Source organism: Notolepis coatsorum (genome assembly GCF_963971535.1).
Source record: "Notolepis coatsorum genome assembly, chromosome: 16".
NCBI lineage: Eukaryota > Metazoa > Chordata > Actinopteri > Aulopiformes > Paralepididae > Notolepis > Notolepis coatsorum.
The window spans coordinates 87,833,722-87,855,130 of NC_140180.1; the positions used below are offsets into that span (position 1 = coordinate 87,833,722).

Below are 21,409 nucleotides of genomic sequence, written 5' to 3' on the forward strand. Positions count from 1 at the left end.
ATCCCAGAGTGGGGGTGGAGAGTAGCTCTCGTCACCCCTGCTAGTTGGCAGAGTAGCTGTGATGACTTCTTTAACACGAGTGTAATCACCCTTCAAACCTTATTTCTAATATTATGGTTTACTCTTTTGATACTAAACAGTTGATTAATAGATCCATGACTCTTCAGCCTGTAATCAGCATTTACATACAGTCAGTTTGAGTGAGGGCTTTGTGACTTGTAACTATTCCCCTATATACCATTTGGGTATGCAGCCTTCTCATGCGAGGGGGTTGGTGTGAAATGTCTGTCTCTCCTACATTATGACTCTCTAATTATTCACACATATTATTTATGAAATTCAACTCAATATTACCACATTTCCCCGTTTTGACGATTCTTATCGTCACATATGATATATTGACTTGATTTTCTATACATTCTAACCATACATAATAAAATTCATTTTTTCCCAAATTAAAATTCATTTTTTCAAAATTTCTCCATTTTTTCTTTTTCCAATCTAAACATTACACATTTAAAGTCTAATCAATCACAATTTTTTAAGATTACAGTATTCGTTTACATGATCTGGGGAGGACACAGAAATTATTATTCATTCTTTCATACATTTTGCTTCTCCTCTCTTGTTAATTCCTTTTCCAAGTCAGCCCAATCACATTTTGCATAATCAACTCAGTTGGTCTTCTCACCTCTCCCCCCTTTTATGAACATCCCTATGGACATAAATCCTACCACCTCTGCGCACAGACGGACAAGGAGGGCGGAGCATCACGCAAGGAAAAAAAATTTTCACCATGTCGGCCATAACCTACACCTAATATTCTACCTATGTGTATGTGTCTAGTTTAGTACTCTTGCGTTGTGTCATAATCTATACCAGTTGTTACCGTTCAGTCACCTCCCGTCCAACATACCAATCAATCACACAGAGGCCCTTGTTCAACGCTTTGGTTGCACAGTCTCTGACCGTTTTCGCCCCCCCCCCCTCCACCCCATGTCGGCCAGCCTCAGCTGAAGCCAATGTTTGTAGGCCTGTGACCTCGTTATATTCTGTCCCATGACTGTATTTCCATGGATCTACAGACGAACGACTCCGTCAGTCTGGAGGTTTGTCTCAAACCCCCGGCCTTTGTATCCGGGGCTATATTGAAGGAGGGGCAGCGTCACAAGCGACCTCTCTTCACAATCCAACAATCTCCCACAGGAACTGACTGAACGGGTTCACACCATCGTGTCATAATCTAATGAAATGTATTCCTACACATTTTCCCCATGATCCCTCCACTTGTGATGGTCCATCCTCCCCCTCCTACTGAACTGCAAGGGAACAAAAACACAAAACAAATTTTCTTTACACAATATGTCAAATATTTCTCAAGAGAAGCCAACTGTTTAACCATTATGCAAACGTGACGGGACCACTTAACTGCCATCGATCTGATCCAATGTATCCCGGCCTCGATCTGTCCCAATGCATCTCATTCTCCAACCGTCCTCTCACCAGATCATAACAGAGAATTTAAGAAACAAAAGGCAAATAATCAAAAAAACATTCCAACAGATGTGAAAGCAAATCAATGAAATCAACCAGCTCCAACCGCAGCCCACCTTAATGGTTATTTAGAAAGAAAAGAAAAGAAATCAAAACTCTACACCTAAACCCTTCACACCTAAAACAGTAAATCAATGAAATAAAATAAAAACCAGGTTTTCCAAAACCACCCATTCAACATCTCATCACCCAACCGTACCATTCACACATGTCAGTGACTTTGACACCTCTTAAGCCAGCACATTCACCCTCTACAGGCCCCATTCACGCCCAACCAGGCCACACAACCATAGATCAAAAATAGAAAAGAAATCTAAATTCAATACCCTCATCCAATTGATTACATCAACACAGATATACCATACCTAAACACATTCCGATATTTTTAAGACTAGTTTCACCTTAAGTGAAAGCTAAGTTGTGTGTGTGTATGCATGTGTCGATCAGATTGCGTGAACGTGTGCCTGGGTGTGTGTGTGTGTGTCTGTGTGCGTGTGTGTGTGTGTGTGCCTGTGTGTGAATGGGTAATTAAGGCTTCCTGGCCACCATCCCCCGCTCAATCATTCACTGAAATCAAAAGGACATCTCAATCTCACACATACATACAAAAATGTAATTTAAATAAAAAATAACATCTGTACCAACTCAACCAAACCTCCACTTTCACAGTGTCACAACACATTCTAAAAAAGAAATAAAAGCTAAAACCCACCAAACATCACAATCCAACATCATCCACGCCTCATTCATATTATAAACATATACCTTTCACCACACTCGTTAATCATTTCACATTTCTGACAAACAAAGGTTAGTTCTTCTGCACTCAATTCCTCTGCTCTGATCTGCTACTCTGATCTCAGGCCCTACAGCCCCTCCTCACATCAGCTCCTCTACTCTCACTTCAAAGACGGACTGGAGTCCATCCTTCATCCAGACCTACCCATGCCCTCCAGTGCACAGACAGATCCAAATATTCCCTTATCAAAATAGTTTAACATTCACAAGTCATAACCCCAAATGAATGCCTACTTTCTTGATCGTCTCACTCACTAACCCAGCTGTTCCCTGACAACCCTCTCAGCTGTCTCACCTTCCTGTCACTTCCTGGCCCCCTGGCCCATTACCCCCACTTCCTGTCCTCTGCTCTAAAAATAACGCCATCTGTTATCTTACTTTGACTGTTCTCTCCTTATCTCCACCTGTGGCCTCTTTCCTGTTGCATCTAATCTCACGCCATCCTGTCATATAAGAACAAACAGCCATTGTAAACAGCTGTATGCACGACCCCCCTTGGGCCGTTTACTGCTTAGTAAAGATAGCCTGGGTCACTCCTGTGAGTTTCCGTGACCTCCCTGTAACTTCAACAGAAGGATTAATCATTTCATACACAAATCATCTATCAAACATTTATAATAACTGCTAAAACACAATCTTACATCATAGCAGCTTCTAGACAACCCCCTGTCACTAAATTATCCCACTGTGACCCAAGGATTTGCAAATGGCATTTAAAGACATAACATTCTTAACCATACTTCAACATAGCAATGAAACTTATTAAGGATTAATAAAAACAATCATTTCGATCACTGTAAACACAACCATATCAAAATTTGTCATTGCAGCAAGCCTCCATCAATAAATTATCCTACAAGTCGGAGGCTTGTGTCAACATTTTAACACTGTATTAAAGATTTACCAACTCAACCAAGCATAAACACATGTCCTAACCATATTAACAGTGTATTAAAGATTTAACAATCTAAAACAAGCATAAACAATTGCACTCTAAACAGATTTTTTAAAATCACATCTTCACAAAACAATATTTATGCATACTACAAACACAAGCATCTTTCATTTAGAAAAATATTATTAGTGGTTAGGTCCAAATGCTCCTTTCTCCATATACGAGTGATACATTGATTTTACTGCAAGCAACATGTGACTCTAGTGTAGAGCATTTTTCCAAATTCAGCCTATAGCTACTCTCAAACTACCGTTTATCTGTGTATCATGTATGCAATAAAAGTTATGTTGTATTTAAAACGGGTGACTCCGCCTCTGGTCTGCCTCCCCTCAACAACTGTATGTTTTTAACTGTACTTATTTTTAATCCATCACTACTCATCCCCCCTTGGATAAAAATATTCCTGTGTCAAACGTGCGTATGTAAACCAACCACTGACAATGATACATTTCTCAGCCCGTGCACTTGTATCAAATCGCCAATGTACTAATAAAACTGCTTTCTCACACAGACAACAAGGCCCCACCAACAAATTATAATCTCCCATAAATATGAGACCTGTGTCCACATAATAACAGTGTACTAAAGATTTACCTCATACAAACATCTTAAAATAATCAAATCACATTTGTACATCCTAAAAAAGCACATTATTTATCAGTCAAGTTCCCACCATGCTAAGTCTCATAACTGTAAACAGGATATTCTGGGAACGCCTACCACTGTATACAGGTGACATGTGACTATAATGTAGACGCTTTAATCAAAATATGACACAAGCGATATGCCTTGGATAAGACTCCCCCTGTGTAACATATTTATTGCCCATTTATTACAAGTACAATGTGTGTCTGGTATATGAATCCCAGTGTAAGTTAAGGGCATGTATTTCAAATCATCCCACCACATGCTACACCTATATAATTTGTAGTAATACCACCAAAACCCACTCCCAGAACATTGTTTACAACCTATAGAATGCACAATGCACAATACACAAACACAACCATTTTACAAAATGCAGAATATTCCCTTACCCGTTATTCCTGGCCCCTGAGCGAATTACGAATTACGAATGCATTGATCCAATCCACGTTGTACCGCGCATGCGCAGTGGCAACCGAAGCGACTGTTATAACGTCGCCTACGACAACCAAAATCTGCCACGACATTCATAACATGCCCCGTCATTCATAACCTGCCACGACATTCATCACGTTCCCTACCCCTTCCCCAACATCATTCTCAAAACTCGAAACGTAACATCTGCCGCCCGCAAACGCCACAAAACAATGGCACGCAAGCTAACTAGTTTAGCCAGCTCTAATGCGACGTTCAAGGCCCTCACGGGAGCCGTGCCTTTCAAGATCCGCTCATCCACGCAATTCGCTCAGTACCAACCAAAGCATAAACAACTCACACAAGCTTAAAATAACCAACCACTCTAACAATCACATTACTATAACATGAGGCCTTGTAATTACTTCAACTCCCCCGTACAGTTCATAAAGTATATTCCATACGAGTTAACCAACCCAACCCCCGTGGCCCGCTGGGCCGAGACCGGCCTCCTGTGTCTGAATGAACATACAAACATAAAAAGCCCACGTTTGCATGTTCACTGCACAACAAGCGCGATCGTCATACCTCCGGACATCCTAACCTAAGACACCGCACCCCCCATAATGCATGCAGAAGCCATATTCACCGTGGGCCCCAAACAGTGGCGTACACAACCAACCTTCATCCTGTTCCTCTCTCTCCTCCATTCAGACAACAAGCCCCTCGTCTATCACTCCAAACGCAGCAACACCCCAGCTCTTTGCCCCGTGTCCCCAACACACAGCAAGGTCCAGATATGATACATATGACAAGACCCTACCGCACCTTTTCAGGGGGAGACACAAAGGATGGGAAGAACGGCACCATTTCTGTGGTAAATTCCCACAGACTTTCTACAATAATTTGAGGTTATTGTAGTACAACACAATGAGATTGATTATCTGGAAGGAGGAGGAAGGATTCATACTTGTAGAATTGTTGGTCTCCTCATCTGACTTAGCAGATGAGGAATAAAACGTGTACACCAGACCAACCAGAACTGTAGTTCAACTCAGCTGATTTATTGGAGTCAGGGCCAAGAGTGAATAAAAGGTTGCCTTTTACATACAAAAGATTATCAGAGAACATTAACAGAGCTGTCTGTTGTACAGAAATATCACAATCAGGTTTGCATCTCCAACCTCAATAATGTACATAAAACAGTCGGTAACATAATCTGAACATACATTGACCATGCTGCACACATTTATACATGAGTAAATCTGGTTTCAGATATTAAGGATTTACACTAAACTTTAAACAACAAATGGTGTTTCCCATGATTTACTCACATAAAATGCATCAGTCAGTCTCTCTGGTGGTGGAAGGAGCGGTGGAGCACGCAGATCTGGGTGGGATCTGGGCTCTCGAATTACAATTTGTCTCTTCCTTATATACCCAACTTCTAGCCAAAATAGAATCCAGTTCACTATTACAGTTGATCCAATCATACATCTCCTGTGGGCGCCTTCTGTGAGCGGTGTCCGGTGGGCGCTGGCAGCCCCTCCCTCTGGGTTTCTCTGTGTGTCTTCTCACGGGGGGGGGCTGGCCTGATGTCCTTCTGGTGGGGGGTGTGAATACTAATCTGATCCCAGAGTGGGGGTGGAGAGTAGCTCTCGTCACCCCTGCTAGTTGGCAGAGTAGCTGTGATGACTTCTTTAACACGAGTGTAATCACCCTTCAAACCTTATTTCTAATATTATGGTTTACTCTTTTGATACTAAACAGTTGATTAATAGATCCATGACTCTTCAGCCTGTAATCAGCATTTACATACAGTCAGTTTGAGTGAGGGCTTTGTGACTTGTAACTATTCCCCTATATACCATTTGGGTATGCAGCCTTCTCATGCGAGGGGGTTGGTGTGAAATGTCTGTCTCTCCTACATTATGACTCTCTAATTATTCACACATATTATTTATGAAATTCAACTCAATATTACCACAATACATACTGTAACTGTACCCCAAGGTGCATCAGAGATATGGTATACATACATACTGTAACTCTACCCCAAGGTGCATCAGAGATATGGTATACATACATACTGTAACTGTACCCCAAGGTGCATCAGAGATATGGTATACATACATACTGTAACTGTACCCCAAGGTGCATCAGAGATATGGTATACATACATACTGTAACTGTACCCCAAGGTGCATCCGAGATAAGGTGTACATACATACTGTAAAGTGCTATACCCTATAGTGCATCAGAGATAAGGTATACATACATACTGTAACTGTACCCCATTGTGTTTCATATTTATAAGGTATACATACATACAGTACTGTAACTATACCCTATAATTCATCAAAGATAAGGTATACATACATACTGTAACTATACCCCAAGGTGCATCAGAGATAAGGTATACATACATACTGTAACTATACCCCATGGTGCATCAGAGATAAGGTATACAGACACACTGTAACTGTACCCCATGGTGCATCAGAGATAAGGTATATTCATAATTAATTATGTAAAATTATGAAATCAATTTGATGCTTTTAAGGCACAACAATTGCAATTGCCATAAATTCTGGTCTGAACGAAGATTGCTATTTCTATGTGACAGACAATATGCCCCGGTATAGATAACTTCTTGGCTTATACACTTGTTTTTATTTTAGTTTTTGTATTTAGCATCATGTTGTGATTTTATTGATGCGTTGGGTTTTTCTAGAATTGATTGATTGATTGATTGATTGCTCATTCAACCCGTTACGCCCTGATGAAGACCAGCTTGGTTGAAACATGTTGGCGTTTCTTTACTCTGTAGCAATAATAAAGGCTTTTTAAGATATTACCTTCCTGATATACATTTTGAGTGCCTGGGATCCCGTCTTTCTTACGGTTTCTTTCTCCCAAAGACCCAAGAGCACCTGACGTTTTTTTGTTAAACATTGTACTCACTATAGTCTACATAGACTACACTTGGCTGCGTATGTACTGTATTATTGCAAATATATTTATTATGACAAATGTATTAATTGATAAAAAAAATAAAAATGGTGCCCTGGAGGTCTTGGTGCCCCTGGGCAGTTGCCCAGTTGCCCATATGGTTAATCCGGACATTAGTACACACACTCACAGCTTGATTTACTGTAAGCCAACACGATTTTCCATAGAGAGGTTTATTCAACTGGTAATAAATGTTAATTGATTTTCTTTCTTTTTTAAGTCTGCTCCTTACCTCGAAACATTTCTCCTAACATTTAAAATCTATTTCTATTTCACATGCGACCTCATTGAGAGATTTTGAGTTCAGCAGAATACTGTAGAACTCAAGGCTTGTAAACGTTCTTTGAAGATCACCACTGAGCTCGGTCGGGGGTTTTGGAATTATGCGGGAGCGACACAAAACTTTTTCAAACGCTCTCTCTCCAGATGCATGTGTTCCTGGTTAGTATAGCGGTGGAAGGAGATGAGTTGGCAGCACTGGTATCTCCTTCAGATCCTTGTTTGGGAGCAGCGGAGTGAGGACAGGATGAAGAGAAGACAGGAGAGATGACAGCATATCTGTGGGGAGTCTTTGATTATAGAAACGGGAGAGAGGGCTGACTAAGCATGACTGACATCCACTTAGTTAGACATAGAGAGAGAGAGAGAGAGAGAGAAAGAGAGAGAGAGAGAGAGAGAGAGAGAGAGATAGAGAGAGAGAGAGAGAGAGAGAGAGAGAGAGAGAGAGAGAGAGAGAGAGAGAGAGAGAGAGAGACAGAGAGACAGACAGACAGACAGACAGACAGACAGACAGACAGACAGACAGACAGACAGACAGACAGACAGACAGACAGACAGACAGACAGACAGACAGACAGACAGACAGACAGACAGACAGACAGACAGACAGACAGAGACAGACAGACAGACAGACCAAAACTTATAATGCTGCTAGAAAAAAGCTGCTGATTTCGGTGAATGAGCTTTCACACAGAGGTGCTCCGCAGTGGATACATAGTGTGATGTCTAATGAATTAATGCTCCCAGAGAGCAATCAGTAAAGAAATACTATAACTTTTTAAATGTTATGAGGAATATTTTACTCAACACAATCATGATGTTCGCCATCTTGGTCCTTAGAACTACATGAAGTTTGCCAAAACTTTGACCTTCATCTGTGCCATCAGTCTTTAACTGGTTTGAAAAAAGATTACACTACAGGTCCTTGGCTGAATGTCAACCTATCCACCCGAGCATCTGAATTTCATCAGAAATGCGCAAGTTCACAATTGTAATCACAATTACAATCACATAAACACAGACATAGACTGATTACAGGACCCCCTTAGGCTTTGTGCATGGGTGTAACCATAGATATATATAACTAGATGGTGCAAGGCGGAGTCTCCAGCATAGTTCACCGGCGGCCATCTTGTCACAGGCACCACACCGACTCATAACATGAATATCTATGGTGCATGTACTAACCATAGCTTGCTCAATTTTCAACCGATTTACAAACGGTTTGGTTTATTACAAACGTTATTGACGTAGCTATGATTCAGGATGCTTGGACATGTTGAAATTATTTTCATATGAAAGTCCATTATAAGTATGCAGTATGATAACTACATCTCTGATGTTTATAACAAACCAAACCGTTTGAACCATGTAACCATAGACATTCATTTTGTATCGGGCAAATCCCAAACGTCATCAGCCGAGATCAGATCGGGGTACAACTTTTCAGACACACCTTTTCCAGCAAACAATTAATTCAGTTGAGTCGTATATCAAGTTCAGATGTTATTCATTGTTATCCCATCAATCTCCAATTATAGGATGCACAATTCCAAACGAAAACAAATGAACAAACTACAAAACAAACTGCAAATATTAAAGTGTGGTTGTTGAAAAACTGTATGATCGCCCCGTCTTTTCCAAATCAAAAACTGTCCTTGTTCCCGGTAGATACCCACTTCAACACCTGATAATGATTATCAATCAGCGAACCATTAGGCCTAATGGTTGTTGTTGTTGTCCAAATGACCAAATTAAATTATTTCTGCTTCATGATAAATATATAGACGATATAAAATAAGTTAAAATCCAAATATCAAACACATGATTGTCAAAAAGAAAACATTCGACATAATAAGCAATATGGCTCCAACACATGTTATGAGTGGGCATGCTGCCTGTGGCAAGATGGCCGCCATGTGGCTACGTCGGTCTCCATTGGCCAGCTGTGCTGGTGAGTCATCTAGCCTTCATATATGTCTATGGGTGTAACAACACACGGGAGGATGGGGGGACTATGTCTGTACTTTCAGGGCTTGTTAAAACAAAGGGACTGTTCAGTATTCCGCAGCCTGTGTAAATAATATCATCATTTCCATGATCAAATTGTGAAGGAATACAATTATTTTTAAACGTCTTGGGGAATCATTGTAATTAGTGTGCAATTATTACCACGACCATTGAGGACGGACAGCGCACACACATTCTGCCCTCTGAAAAACACAGACCAATAGAAGGATTCTATATAATCTGTGTTTCTGTATCTCCCAGCTAATGGTTTCCTGTGTTCTGGCTCCTTGTCACTGCTTGTTGCCCTACAGTATATGTGAAATAAAGTGCCGTAGTAGGACCATCACCTACTGACCTACCTTCACTCAGTCAGAATCCATTTTGTTAGTGGGTGAGGAGTTTGTGTTTACAAGAAAGGGAATCGGGAGGAAGCGTCTCATTGGCTGACGACTGACGAGTGATGAGGGGGTCAGCTGAAATGGAGCCCAGGGGGTCTCGTTTTGCTGTAGGATTAAAGTCTTGTATGCTAAATGGAGAATTTCAGGGGTGGTTTGGCAGGGTAGCAAGCAGTGCACCAGGGAGAAACTTCTTTTGTATCTGGAGGTAGTGTGGTGGTTAGCTAGGCCCACAGAAGGTGACCTTGCAGGATTCACAGTTTTAGCAGAGGCAGATCTGGAAATAGCCTTCGTTGTCTATTTTTCCACCTGATGCAAGAACAGTAGGCCTATTACATTTGTAGATGAAGTAATGTTCTCTATTGGCCATTTTCACCTTGTTTAACAACCAGGAAATGTCCATGAGAATGTTGAACATTTTAAAGGAACATTTCTTCCCTGGAGTTAGACAAGAAGATAGATACCTTTTTTGTCTCTCTGCATGCATTAGGCTTAGGGAACGCCCGCACCGTTAGCGTAGCTTAGCTTCATCACTGGAAGTGGGTCAGACCTTTACCCTGAAGTTCCCTACAGTCACGAAATACACTCCAAATACAACTCCAAAACGTTCCTGTAAACATGTTGTGACCTGTGTATTTACCACGTGGAGAAATAAAAAATAATTGAATTCGACATTTACGCTTTCTAAGCAAATATACTGGGAACTATTTTTTACCGAACCACTCCTCTCTGGGCTCAGTGATTTAACGTCACCAGTGCTACTTTCTAGTCGTGAGGCCAGTGTTTGTTTACATTTTCATTTCATTCAAAGGATCCGAACCGATTGAAATGTATGGGCGTTCCCTAAGCCTAATGCATGCAGAGAGACAAAAAAGGTATGTATCTTCTTGTCTAACTCCAGGGAAGATGTCAAATAAGCTAATTTCCCAAAATGTTGGAGTTTTCCTTTAAATATTATTTATAATAACCTTAAGATAAACTATATTTGTAATATAATGTACTCGTACATTATTGAGTTGTAAATAAATAAATGTATGAGTCAAATTACATTCAAGAATGTTGATGCTCTCTCCCCTGACTAAAACTGTCCTGACCGTCATCTACTTCTGTGGGAGTTTTGAAATTATATCTCAGAGCCTTTGTTGATTCTAAAGCATTTCCACATGTTACAGGCCTCTAGCTACTGGCAGCGTTAGACTGGCTACTAGTCTTCTGACCAATCACAAGCCTTCTGATCACCAGCACTATGTGATCATGAAAGTTGAGGGGAAACTATGGCCAATTTCTGAGTTATTGCTTTGATCTAAAGCAATCCAAAAATATTATTGAACATGAATTCATTTATTCATACTGTCTGTGGTGCTGAAATAGGTTTGGCTGTTTGTGTTTCTGAAATCGGTTTGGCTGTTTATGGTGCTGAAATACTGTAGGTTTGGCGTGCAGGTCTTTGTTCTTCTCCCCCTAATACATATTTGTATTGCCATTCTCTGAGTACACCAGCCTCGAAACAAAGCGGTTCAAATAAGCCTAGAAGGAGTGGAGATAAAAGCAGTCAAACTTGTGGCAAGAAAGACTGCTTTTATCTCCAGCAATAATTAAAAACATACATGTATACCTTTCTGTTAATTTGTCTGGAACAGCCCAGAAAACAGCCATGGAGCCATTGGCCTCTTTCTGCTTCATAATGTTATTCCCAGGGTCTTACTTGGACAGTATTGTATGTCCTTTGATAGTCCATGATCAGCCATGGTCTTTTGATAATCACCAGCCTGTAGATTAATCAATCTATCTATCTATCTATCTATCTATCTATCTATCTATCTATCTATCTATCTATCTATCTATCTATCTATCTATCTATCTATCTATCTATCTATCTATCTATCTATCTATCTATCTATCTATCTATCTATCTATCTATCTATCTATCTATCTATCTATCTATCTATCTATCTATCTATCTATCTATCTATCTATCTATCTATCTATCTATCTATCTCTCTCTCTCTCTCTCTCTCTCTCTCTCTCTCTCTCTCTCTCTCTCTCTCTCTCTCTCTCTCTCTCTCTCTCTCTCTCTCTCTCTCTCTCTCTCTCTCTCTCTCTCTCTCTCTCTCTCTCTCTCTCTCTCTCTCTCTCTCTCTCTCTCTCTCTCTCTCTCTCTCTCCCTCCCCAATGCAACAGTAAGCCGTCTCCATTTAAGATATTTATTGGCCCAGAATACCATTAGCATATGCATGGGAGAGTAGCAGAGCAGGTCACAAGAGAGTCCGGCTCATTTTCCACATCGCTGCCTGAAGAGCAGCCATCAGTCAACCAGGCAGGCGATCACCCCTCCCTGTGGCCCCACAGCCCCTCCCTGTGGCCCCACAGCCAGCCCCTCCCTGTGGCCCCACAGCCAGCCCCTCCCCGGGTGTCCAGCACCAACTCACCCACAGTTTCGGCTCGGTTCCAAAATGGCTGGACATATATTCCTATCAGGGATGAAGCAACACTTCAGCAAAGCCAGTTTAGATCTGAAATGGCTGCTGATGTTGCTGATTTAAATACCATAGCAGCTACTGCATTATGTATGTATGTATGTATGTATGTATGTATGTATGTATGTATGTATGTATGTATGTATGTATGTATGTATGTATGTATGTATGTATGTATGTATGTATGTATGTATGTATGTATGTATGTATGTATGTATGTATGTATGTATGTACACAGTACATTTCGCAGAGTAAATTTTACACAGTTTGAGTAAAATTTTACTCAGTTTGAGTAAAATGTACTCAGTTTGAGTAAAATTTACTCTGCAAAATGTACTGTGTTATGTATGTATGTATGTATGTATGTATGTATGTATGTATGTATGTATGTATGTATGTATGTATGTATGTATGTATGTATGTATGTATGTATGTATGTATGTATGTATGTATGTATGTATGTATGTATGTATGTATGTATGTATGTATGTATGTATGTATGTATGTATGTATGTATGTATGTGTGTGTGTGTCTGTGTATTTATATATTTTATTTATTGGGGACAATAAACATTATTATTCCAGTGACTTCTATCTACATCGATCTCACTATCAGGCGTGGTGAAGCAACAAGCATCAAGCATACGTATATTTATAACAAGAGTCCTCTGGCACTATTTGCATCATATTAAAAAATATGAAGAGAATTAAGCTGAACTAATTTTCTGGACTTCAAATGAACGTACTGTCACCTTTACCATGCGTTAGAGAATGAAAGAAAACAACCCCCTTTTTAACCCTTTCACTACCACACTACAGAATAGAATAGAATAGAATAGAATAGAATAGAAATACTTTTATTATCCCGTGGGAAATTAGACACTGCAAATTGCTCAACATTTAAACATTTAGACAGGACAGGTCACAATTTAGAATGATAACACAAATCAAATCAAATCAAGTTGCCTAGGATAAGAGTAGAGTAAAATAAAATAGGATAAAATTAAATGAAATAAAATATACAGAAATAAATACAGTAAGAATATACTGAGCATACTGAGCATGGGGTAAACAATTTGGTCAATATAATTATAATTTACATCTAACTAATGAAATATGAAATATATATTCCAGTATTCACAGTGTCACAAGGTGCAGTATGCTTTCACTTTCACTTTCACCACTTTCAACCCTTTCACTACCACACTACAGACGGTTAACCCTTTCACTGCCACACTACAGAAGGTTAACCCTTTCACTACCACACTACAGACGGTAGTGAAAGGTTAACCTTCTGTAGTGTGGTTGTGAACATGTTAGCCCTTTGTCGTGTGGCAGTGAAAGGGTTGTGGCTCACAGGAGACGTCTTCACTTGAAGGGTTCCTGGCTGACGACTTCAAGATGTTTACGTCACGTTTCTCACGGCTTGAAATGAACACCAGTCATAATATAATAATGGTCTTTATTCGGCATGCAACGACACAACGACATGCAATGGGCGGCACACACACACAGGAATACACACAGATGCAATTGTCTTTCTCAGGGTCGCCGATGCGATTGAGCTCTGCTCTTAAACCATCCCGTCGTCCTTCCCCCCAAGGGCAGCCGGGTGCAGACAGGGCGTCGGCGAGGTACCAATCCAAGTGCTCCTGCCCGTCTTCGTCAGCGATCTGTTGTGCATGTTTTTCCATTGGGTTCCTCTTATCGGGGGGGGGGGGGGGGGGGATCCCCCACCTGGGTACCTGGCATCGCGGAAACCTGGTCCCCAAGCGGGAATCGAACCCTGGACCTTCTTGTTGTGAGGCGACAGTGTTAACCACTACACCACCGTGCCGACCAAATGAACACCAGTCATGAGCCAAATGGAGGCACATGTTGGCTCTGGCTGCTGAGTCTGACGACGCTCCTGGCTACAGTATACAGTACTTTGGCAGGTCGTCAACCCGTGTTGAATGCTGTCTATTTTTATTCTGGAACCTGGGCCCCGTTCCATGTACCGGGATAACCGAGTTAGCCGGATAACTTTATCAGGCTAACTGTGTTAGCCTGACTTTCCGATTTCATGTACCTGGATTTCCCAAATCACCATGACAACATATCCAAAAGTTTGAGCCTGCTCGAAAGCAGAGTTCAAGTTCAAGTTAGCCTGAACTATCGCCACGCCCCCGCAAAGAAGTGACAGCCCGTTTCCTGAAACTATTCCCACAGTCTACGATCTGCATTATACCATTCTGAATTACGTTTTTGTGCTCCATTCTTCCAGAGGGGGCTTTTGAAATGTAAAATAGACCCAAAATGCTGATATTAAATTCACTTTGTCCTAAATAATGCACGTTATATATACCGTGGCGACGGTGGCGCTCGCTCGTGCGATGTACACATGATGTGGTTATTTTAATTGTAACTGGGATTAAGATGTCTGATGAGATGCGCTGTTTGACGGATTTGAGAAATTGAATGAGCCGTTGACGTCACATTAATGAATGAGGATAAAGGGATAAACTTCATTCAAAACAACGGATATTCTAAACACGGGTCTCTCGTTCATTAATGTATAAACAATGAATTTATCCCATCTGGCCCAGTGGCCCAGCGGTAGTGCTCATCCCTGCCAGTTCAGCGACCGGGGTTCAAATCCCCGTGTTTCCAATATGATTTTTTTGAATATAATATTAATGATTATACGCCAAAGTAGCCTGGTTTTAAGTTAAAATATTATAAATCTACATGCATTGAGGATGTCATTCTTTATATAGCTCTCAACGTGCACCAAATTGAATTATTCCTATATTGCAAAAAGAAGGAAAAGACTAGGGCCTTGAACCCCGGTCGTCCGTGTGAAAGTCAAAAGAAGAACCCGTTACACCACAGAGAAGATAAGTAAAAGATTGACTATACATCAATCAATGGGTAAGAGAGCCGTATCGTAATTCTGTATAACAGTTAACTAATAATTTTCGCTAGCAAGATCTCATTTGATTATTCAATCCAGCAGGCAAGTTTAAAGAAATATAATCTGATTGATTGAGGTAATGAGGGACTTAGAATTAGCCTATAGATAACGCATTTAACTTGTCGGCGAGGCGATTGAGCCTATTGCAATCTGTCAATAAAGTCTTAAATCAATTAATCAATCAATGCCGTTGAGAATCAGGGTCTCTGCCATCGATACGTGCTGGCTTTCCACCTAAAACGGGAGCGCGCATCTAGCCTGACTTGAGCCTGACTCTCAAGTCTGGCTTGAGTTAACGAGACTGAATCCTCCTTTGTGAAACAGGAAAATCCCGGCTTTGAACATCGGGTTAACTGAAGCTGGATAATGGACATGTTGATCGACTTAGTTGAACCACGTACATGGAACGGGGCCCTGCTGTGACTGATAAGAAAGGACATTGGCTGGGGATATGTTGAACCCCGTTAATTACTGTGGCTGGTTCTCAAAAAAGATTAAGTTAAGATAAGATAAGATGATCCTTTTTTAATCCTCTTGGGGAAATTCGGGTGTCAAAGCAGCATGGGGGGGATACAGGGGGGGGGGGTTACAGAGCTTCACAGTCCTATACAGTCCAGTATCTATATATACTATAGATACAATATAAAATATAAATACAAATACAATCTAATATAAAAGAAAGTACAAAATACAAGATACCTGTAGTCCAGTGATATGAGTCCAGGGATATGAGTCTCTAGTACACAATACAAGATAGTCAGTACAGTGATGAGTCTCTAGTTCTCAAGTCCTGAGTTCTTACGGTGATAGTTCTGGCAGCAGAGCCGGCCGTCCGAGCCCTTTGTTGTAGAGCCTGATGGCTGCCGGTATAAAGGACCGGCCCAGGCGGTTTGTGGTGTGTGTCGGGGGGGGGGGGGGGGGGGGGGGGGGGTGAGTCTTTGACTGAGGGGCCTTTCTCACTCACCCATTCGTTTCCATTCCATTCCGTTCTAGCCCGTTCCGAGATCTGATGCGAACTTCCCCCCTCCCTCTCCCCCCTCTAGTTTGTGTACACACTTCAGTCTTGGTTCGCTCCGGGTTCTGTTTACGGTTTGCGTTTTGAGCGTTTACGCTTGCCGTAGGCGATGATGTCACGTTCGAAAATGTAAACAGGAAGTGTCTTAACACGACGGCGGAGACTGGATGCTGATATAAAATGAACAAATAACCAATAAATATGAAGTTATATTTGAACCTCTGTTGTCAAGCCTTGTCAATATAACCCACCCCATTTTATCACGAATGGATGGTGTTGTAGAGTTCGCTTTTGAGCGTTTCCCAGGGCTAACGCTAAGCTAACGGCTAACGCTAGTTAGCTTAGCCTAGTCTAGTATAGCCTGTAGCACTTATTTTTCAGCAAAGAACGTGCAATAAACAAAACGGATACATTCACTGTGTGTTCTGCCTCTCATTTGTTGATGAAACAAAACTAACATCAACACAATTGAACACCAAAAGCTGAGTTTAGTCTCGTCGGTGCTGATTTTGTTAGCTTACATGCTAACGTGAATGGAATATGCCAGTATAACAGTATAGCATTGTGGCAAACGCTAAGCTAGTTAGCTTAGCCTGTTCAGCACATTATCCCATCGCTTGTGGCAATTATATTGCATGTCATTGATCTACTGGTCGACCACGGCCGACTGGTTGGGCACCACTAATAGAAATAAATGCATTGAACAAGAAACAAATGTATAGACATAGCATGGCAAACAAAATTGCCAGGCCTAATGCGAGCCAGGGAAGTGCTGTTTGTAACGTGGCTTCATGTTTTCATCCACTGAGCTGTGAGGCTCCACATGCTTGTTTGGTTGCGGTCTGAACTCTCAAATTGCCCATAATAGTTTTTGTGGGTATTGTCCAGTTGTTGCTGTGTGGTTTTATCTGCCCAAAATTCAAGCAACCATGAAAAGCATTACAGTAACGACGTTGTGTGTGTGTCACGCCCCCCGCTCCCACTGGCCCGCATCCGAAACCACCTATTCCAACCGTCCCAGGTTCAGCGGGGGGTAAAACGAATCAGCGCCGCTTCGCTCCCTAAAGGGGTGTGTCCGTCTGAGTGAGAACACTCCCCCCCGTCCCCGGGGGCGCTGATTCGATCCCGTTTGGTGAGTGAGAAAGGCCCCTGAGTTTCATGTTCTGCGCATATACAGTAGCTTTCCCTTTCAATCTCCACACTGACAAACACATCTGGGAATCCTGCAGCCCACTGGCAAGTTCAAGTGGAAAAACACGTTTCCATGGCGACATCCCGCTGACCGTATCTATTTCAAGCCCCGCCCCCCTCTTTTTCTCGATCCTCCAATCGCAGCCGTCGCTCGGGCGTGGGTTTGAGATGGGTATAGACCAGGGGACAGCCTCGACAACATCCCTCGAATGGAGGTTTTCACTCTAATATAGTGAGTTGGAATATACTTTCTGCGAGGAGACAAAATGATGGCGTCGTTGTAAATGCAACTGCTATTACCGCTCCATTCTTATGCTAAAACAAAATGTGCCTGTGCCACTGTCATTCAGCTTAATGATCTGAATTATGGACTGTTTTTCCCTACACCTGGACAAATGCTCTTGATTTAAACGAAGCAGGCGGGGCACAGGGTCAGTGTTTGCGCTGAGCTAATTGTTGGCATTGTCATGCGCTGAGTGCCAGATGGCTGACTGCCAGGTAATAATTGGTATATAAAGTCCTCGCGGTTCAAATTAAATCAGCTCTGGTGGCCGTTGAAGCGGCAGGCTTGGGTTATGCCTTAAGGGAGAGATCAATATGGAGTTCCTTTACATACACATTCAGTCCAGGCACCCGGTGGGGGCGTTAACGGCCTGTTTGGGACTGCCCTTTTCAGAGTGAGACGTCGAGATGCAGATTTGTAATGTTGGCGTGTGTTTCGCGACTGAAGAGATGCCGTAAACTCTGTATGATAGCATGTACCATAATGCTGTAGCTATATATATTTATTCTCACCGTATATCTATCCACACCTGTCTGTACATAACTGCACATAACCTTTTACATTATTTGTAGATACTATATCTGTACCAGTGTTGTAGTACTCAAGTCCTGGACTGATTTTAAGGACTCGTGACTCAACTTGGACTTGAGCACTGATGACTGGGACTTGGACTCCAGCATTGACTGCATTCGGTCTTGGAAGGTGCAGACGAGGACTCTGACTTGTTCATTGATAAATAGTATACAGTTGTTTTTTTTGTAATATGCCCTAATAGTTTGGCATAAGATATTGATGGCGAGTGCATTTGTTTGGCTATTGTGTCACAAACTAAATAAACTCCCTTTGAAATGGTGACCGCTGTGTCATTTATGTTTAACTCATTTGGCGCCACCCACTTTCCCCATCTGTACTGCCTGGCGCCAGCGTTATTGACCATTTTAGCGATGTTTGCAGACCCATCGTGTGTTCTGTATTATAGCTATGGAGACAATAGTATGGCTCATTTGACAGGAATTGTTCATAGTCCATTACTGACTAACCAGTTAATTTCTACATAATGTAGTTTGTGCGCTATTACACGCTAAACATGGCCCGTTTCCAAAATAATCCAGTCTTTTTTCATAGATCGCGAGATATGACGTGTTATATGCAATATGCCCAAATCGTTCTGGTGGATCACCTGAAACCCCAAATACTTCCAAATCAAAGGTATATACCATGTACATATGTGTCTTCACAAAATCATCAAGGGGGGGGGGGTCGTTTTAACTCAAAACTGGGATCGTTACCAAAAGCAAGTTTTAGGTCCGGTAAAATACGACACTGTGATCGTTACAAAAACCTGTTTCAGGTTCGATAAAATAGACCTTACCTTAGCCTTACTCGTGTATACGGGAAATAAGCTTCAAGGAATAAAATCTCAGAGCGATCGCTCTGTCGCTCTGTCTCCGAAGAGGAGGAGACCTTGCAGAAAAAAAAGAAAAGGTGTCTCCACACCAAGCTATTCCAGTTCAAAAGGTAGGCGATACTGCCACCTGGTGAGATGCGATCGTCATCGCAATTCCAACGTAGGCAGATGAGCCAGGGAGACCTATAGAAGTCCGGCTGAGCGTATAGAACGGGGATCAAAGGAAAAATATCAAAGGATCAAAACCTGAGTATACTCAGGTTTTGGCGCTCAGCGGTTGGCGAGATAACCCGACTATACTCGGGTATGGCGCCCAATGAGTTAATGTAGACCTTTTTTATTTGTATGTCAGCTCTTTGACTGCCAGAGTGGAGTGGACTCAAACTTGATGACTCGGACTCGGACTAGGGTAATGGGGACTCGACTCAGGCTCTTCTTTGGTGACTCAGACTTGGACTCGGTCTCGAACACTGGGGACTCGACACTCGACTACAACACTGATCTGTACATATCCCTTACCTACTCTTACTAGTTACGCTGCTGGCCAGTATGACTTACTAGTTACTACCATACTGTCTTTATACCTGTATCACTGTACATAATCACTGTAATAATTAATATTACAACACTGTACATACATCTGATTAGCACTACACTCAGTAGTACTATTTATATATTGTATACATAGTACATTGTATTACTATTGCACTTTACAGTTAAATTTGCACTCTGGTTGGATGCCAAACTTCTTTTCATTGTACTGCACTTGTGCTGTATGATGACAATACATTATAAGGGCCACTCATAGGGATCACCCTGACCTACACTCCCCTTGGCTGTGCCCCCCATGCAGTATGGCACTTTTACTAGTAGCATGTTTTAAGGAAGTGTCCTCTTATCTATACAGTATAGGGCAGGCTCTCTCTCTAATCACAGTATTGAACACCCTTTGATCCCAAACAACATAATTATATATATATAATATATATAAGAACAAATATGAGAAATATGAGAAATGATAAAGAGGTGTGGCGTTAAGTCACTTCCTGTTGTGTAAAATGTCATTGTTGTTGTGTTCGTGTCGTTTCCAGTCAAGCTACTAAGTTCTCTAGCATGGCCACTTTCACTTCCTCTCGATGGTCATCAAAACGTTATTCCGTTCGCTTTATTGTTCTGTTTTTGTTCCCAGTATGCTACCACATTAAAAAGAGAAACATTTCTGAAATGCTCTTTGATGGTTTTGCTCTAGAATCAAGAAATTGTCTTTAATCGCGGTGGTTATTATCATTGCATTCTCTTCTTTTTCCGCATCCCCAGCACCGGGCGTCAACTCATCCCTTGTGTCTCGCTGTTTCTCTTTCAGTACGGCATCAAGAAGAAGGAGGAGAAGGAGGCCGAGGCGGCGGCCGCCATGGAGCAGGCCTCGGAGGGCAGCCTCACCCGCGCCAAGAAGCTCGTCCCGCCCGGCTGCGGAGACGAAGAGGAGGAGGAGGAGAGCATCGTGGACACGGTCATGAAATTCCTCCCAGGGCCGCTTATGGATATGTTCAATAAAAAGTAACCGTTGTTTTGAATTTTTTTTGGGTGATGCTTGATTGTTAACTTCTTTTACGACTCTCATCTAAAACCAAGACTAACTCCAATCCGTCCGGCCCCGCCCCCCCAACCTGCAGCCACACCTCTACAACCCCCCCCCCCCCCCCACGCCCACTTCTCTAAGCGCCCTGGCATTGAGCAACATGCCGTTACTTTGTCCTTGACCTGCACTGTAGACGTGTCCCCCCAGGACAGTGGTTAGCGGAGGTGCTAAGTGCCTCTGAGGCAACCTGGCGCCTATTGTCTGATCCACCGCTTAGCTTAAAAGCGCTCCTGCCCGTAACTGTAGCGCGCCGTGACATCTTGTCGCCGGTGTGTTTGAGGAGGTGCGCTACGGTGTAAACCTCACAGTTTTCGGCAAGAGCGCTTAGGCTGAGCGGCGTGGGTTGGAGATGCACCTCTGCTACTATGCTCTGGGGGG

General features: G+C 42.1%; 1 protein-coding gene across 1 annotated transcript in view; it reads left to right on the forward strand.

Annotated features, from left to right (window-relative positions):
- cplx1 (complexin 1) overlaps nt 1-20,953 on the forward strand; it is a gene marked incomplete at its 3' end in the record, with an annotated part of 121,100 nt that extends 100,147 nt beyond the window's left edge. The window contains exon 4 of the mRNA XM_084332243.1: nt 20,756-20,953. Coding sequence (XP_084188369.1) covers nt 20,756-20,953 — 198 coding nt within the window. The remainder of the gene's footprint in view (nt 1-20,755) is intronic.
- Nucleotides 20,954-21,409: the final 456 nt, after the last annotated feature.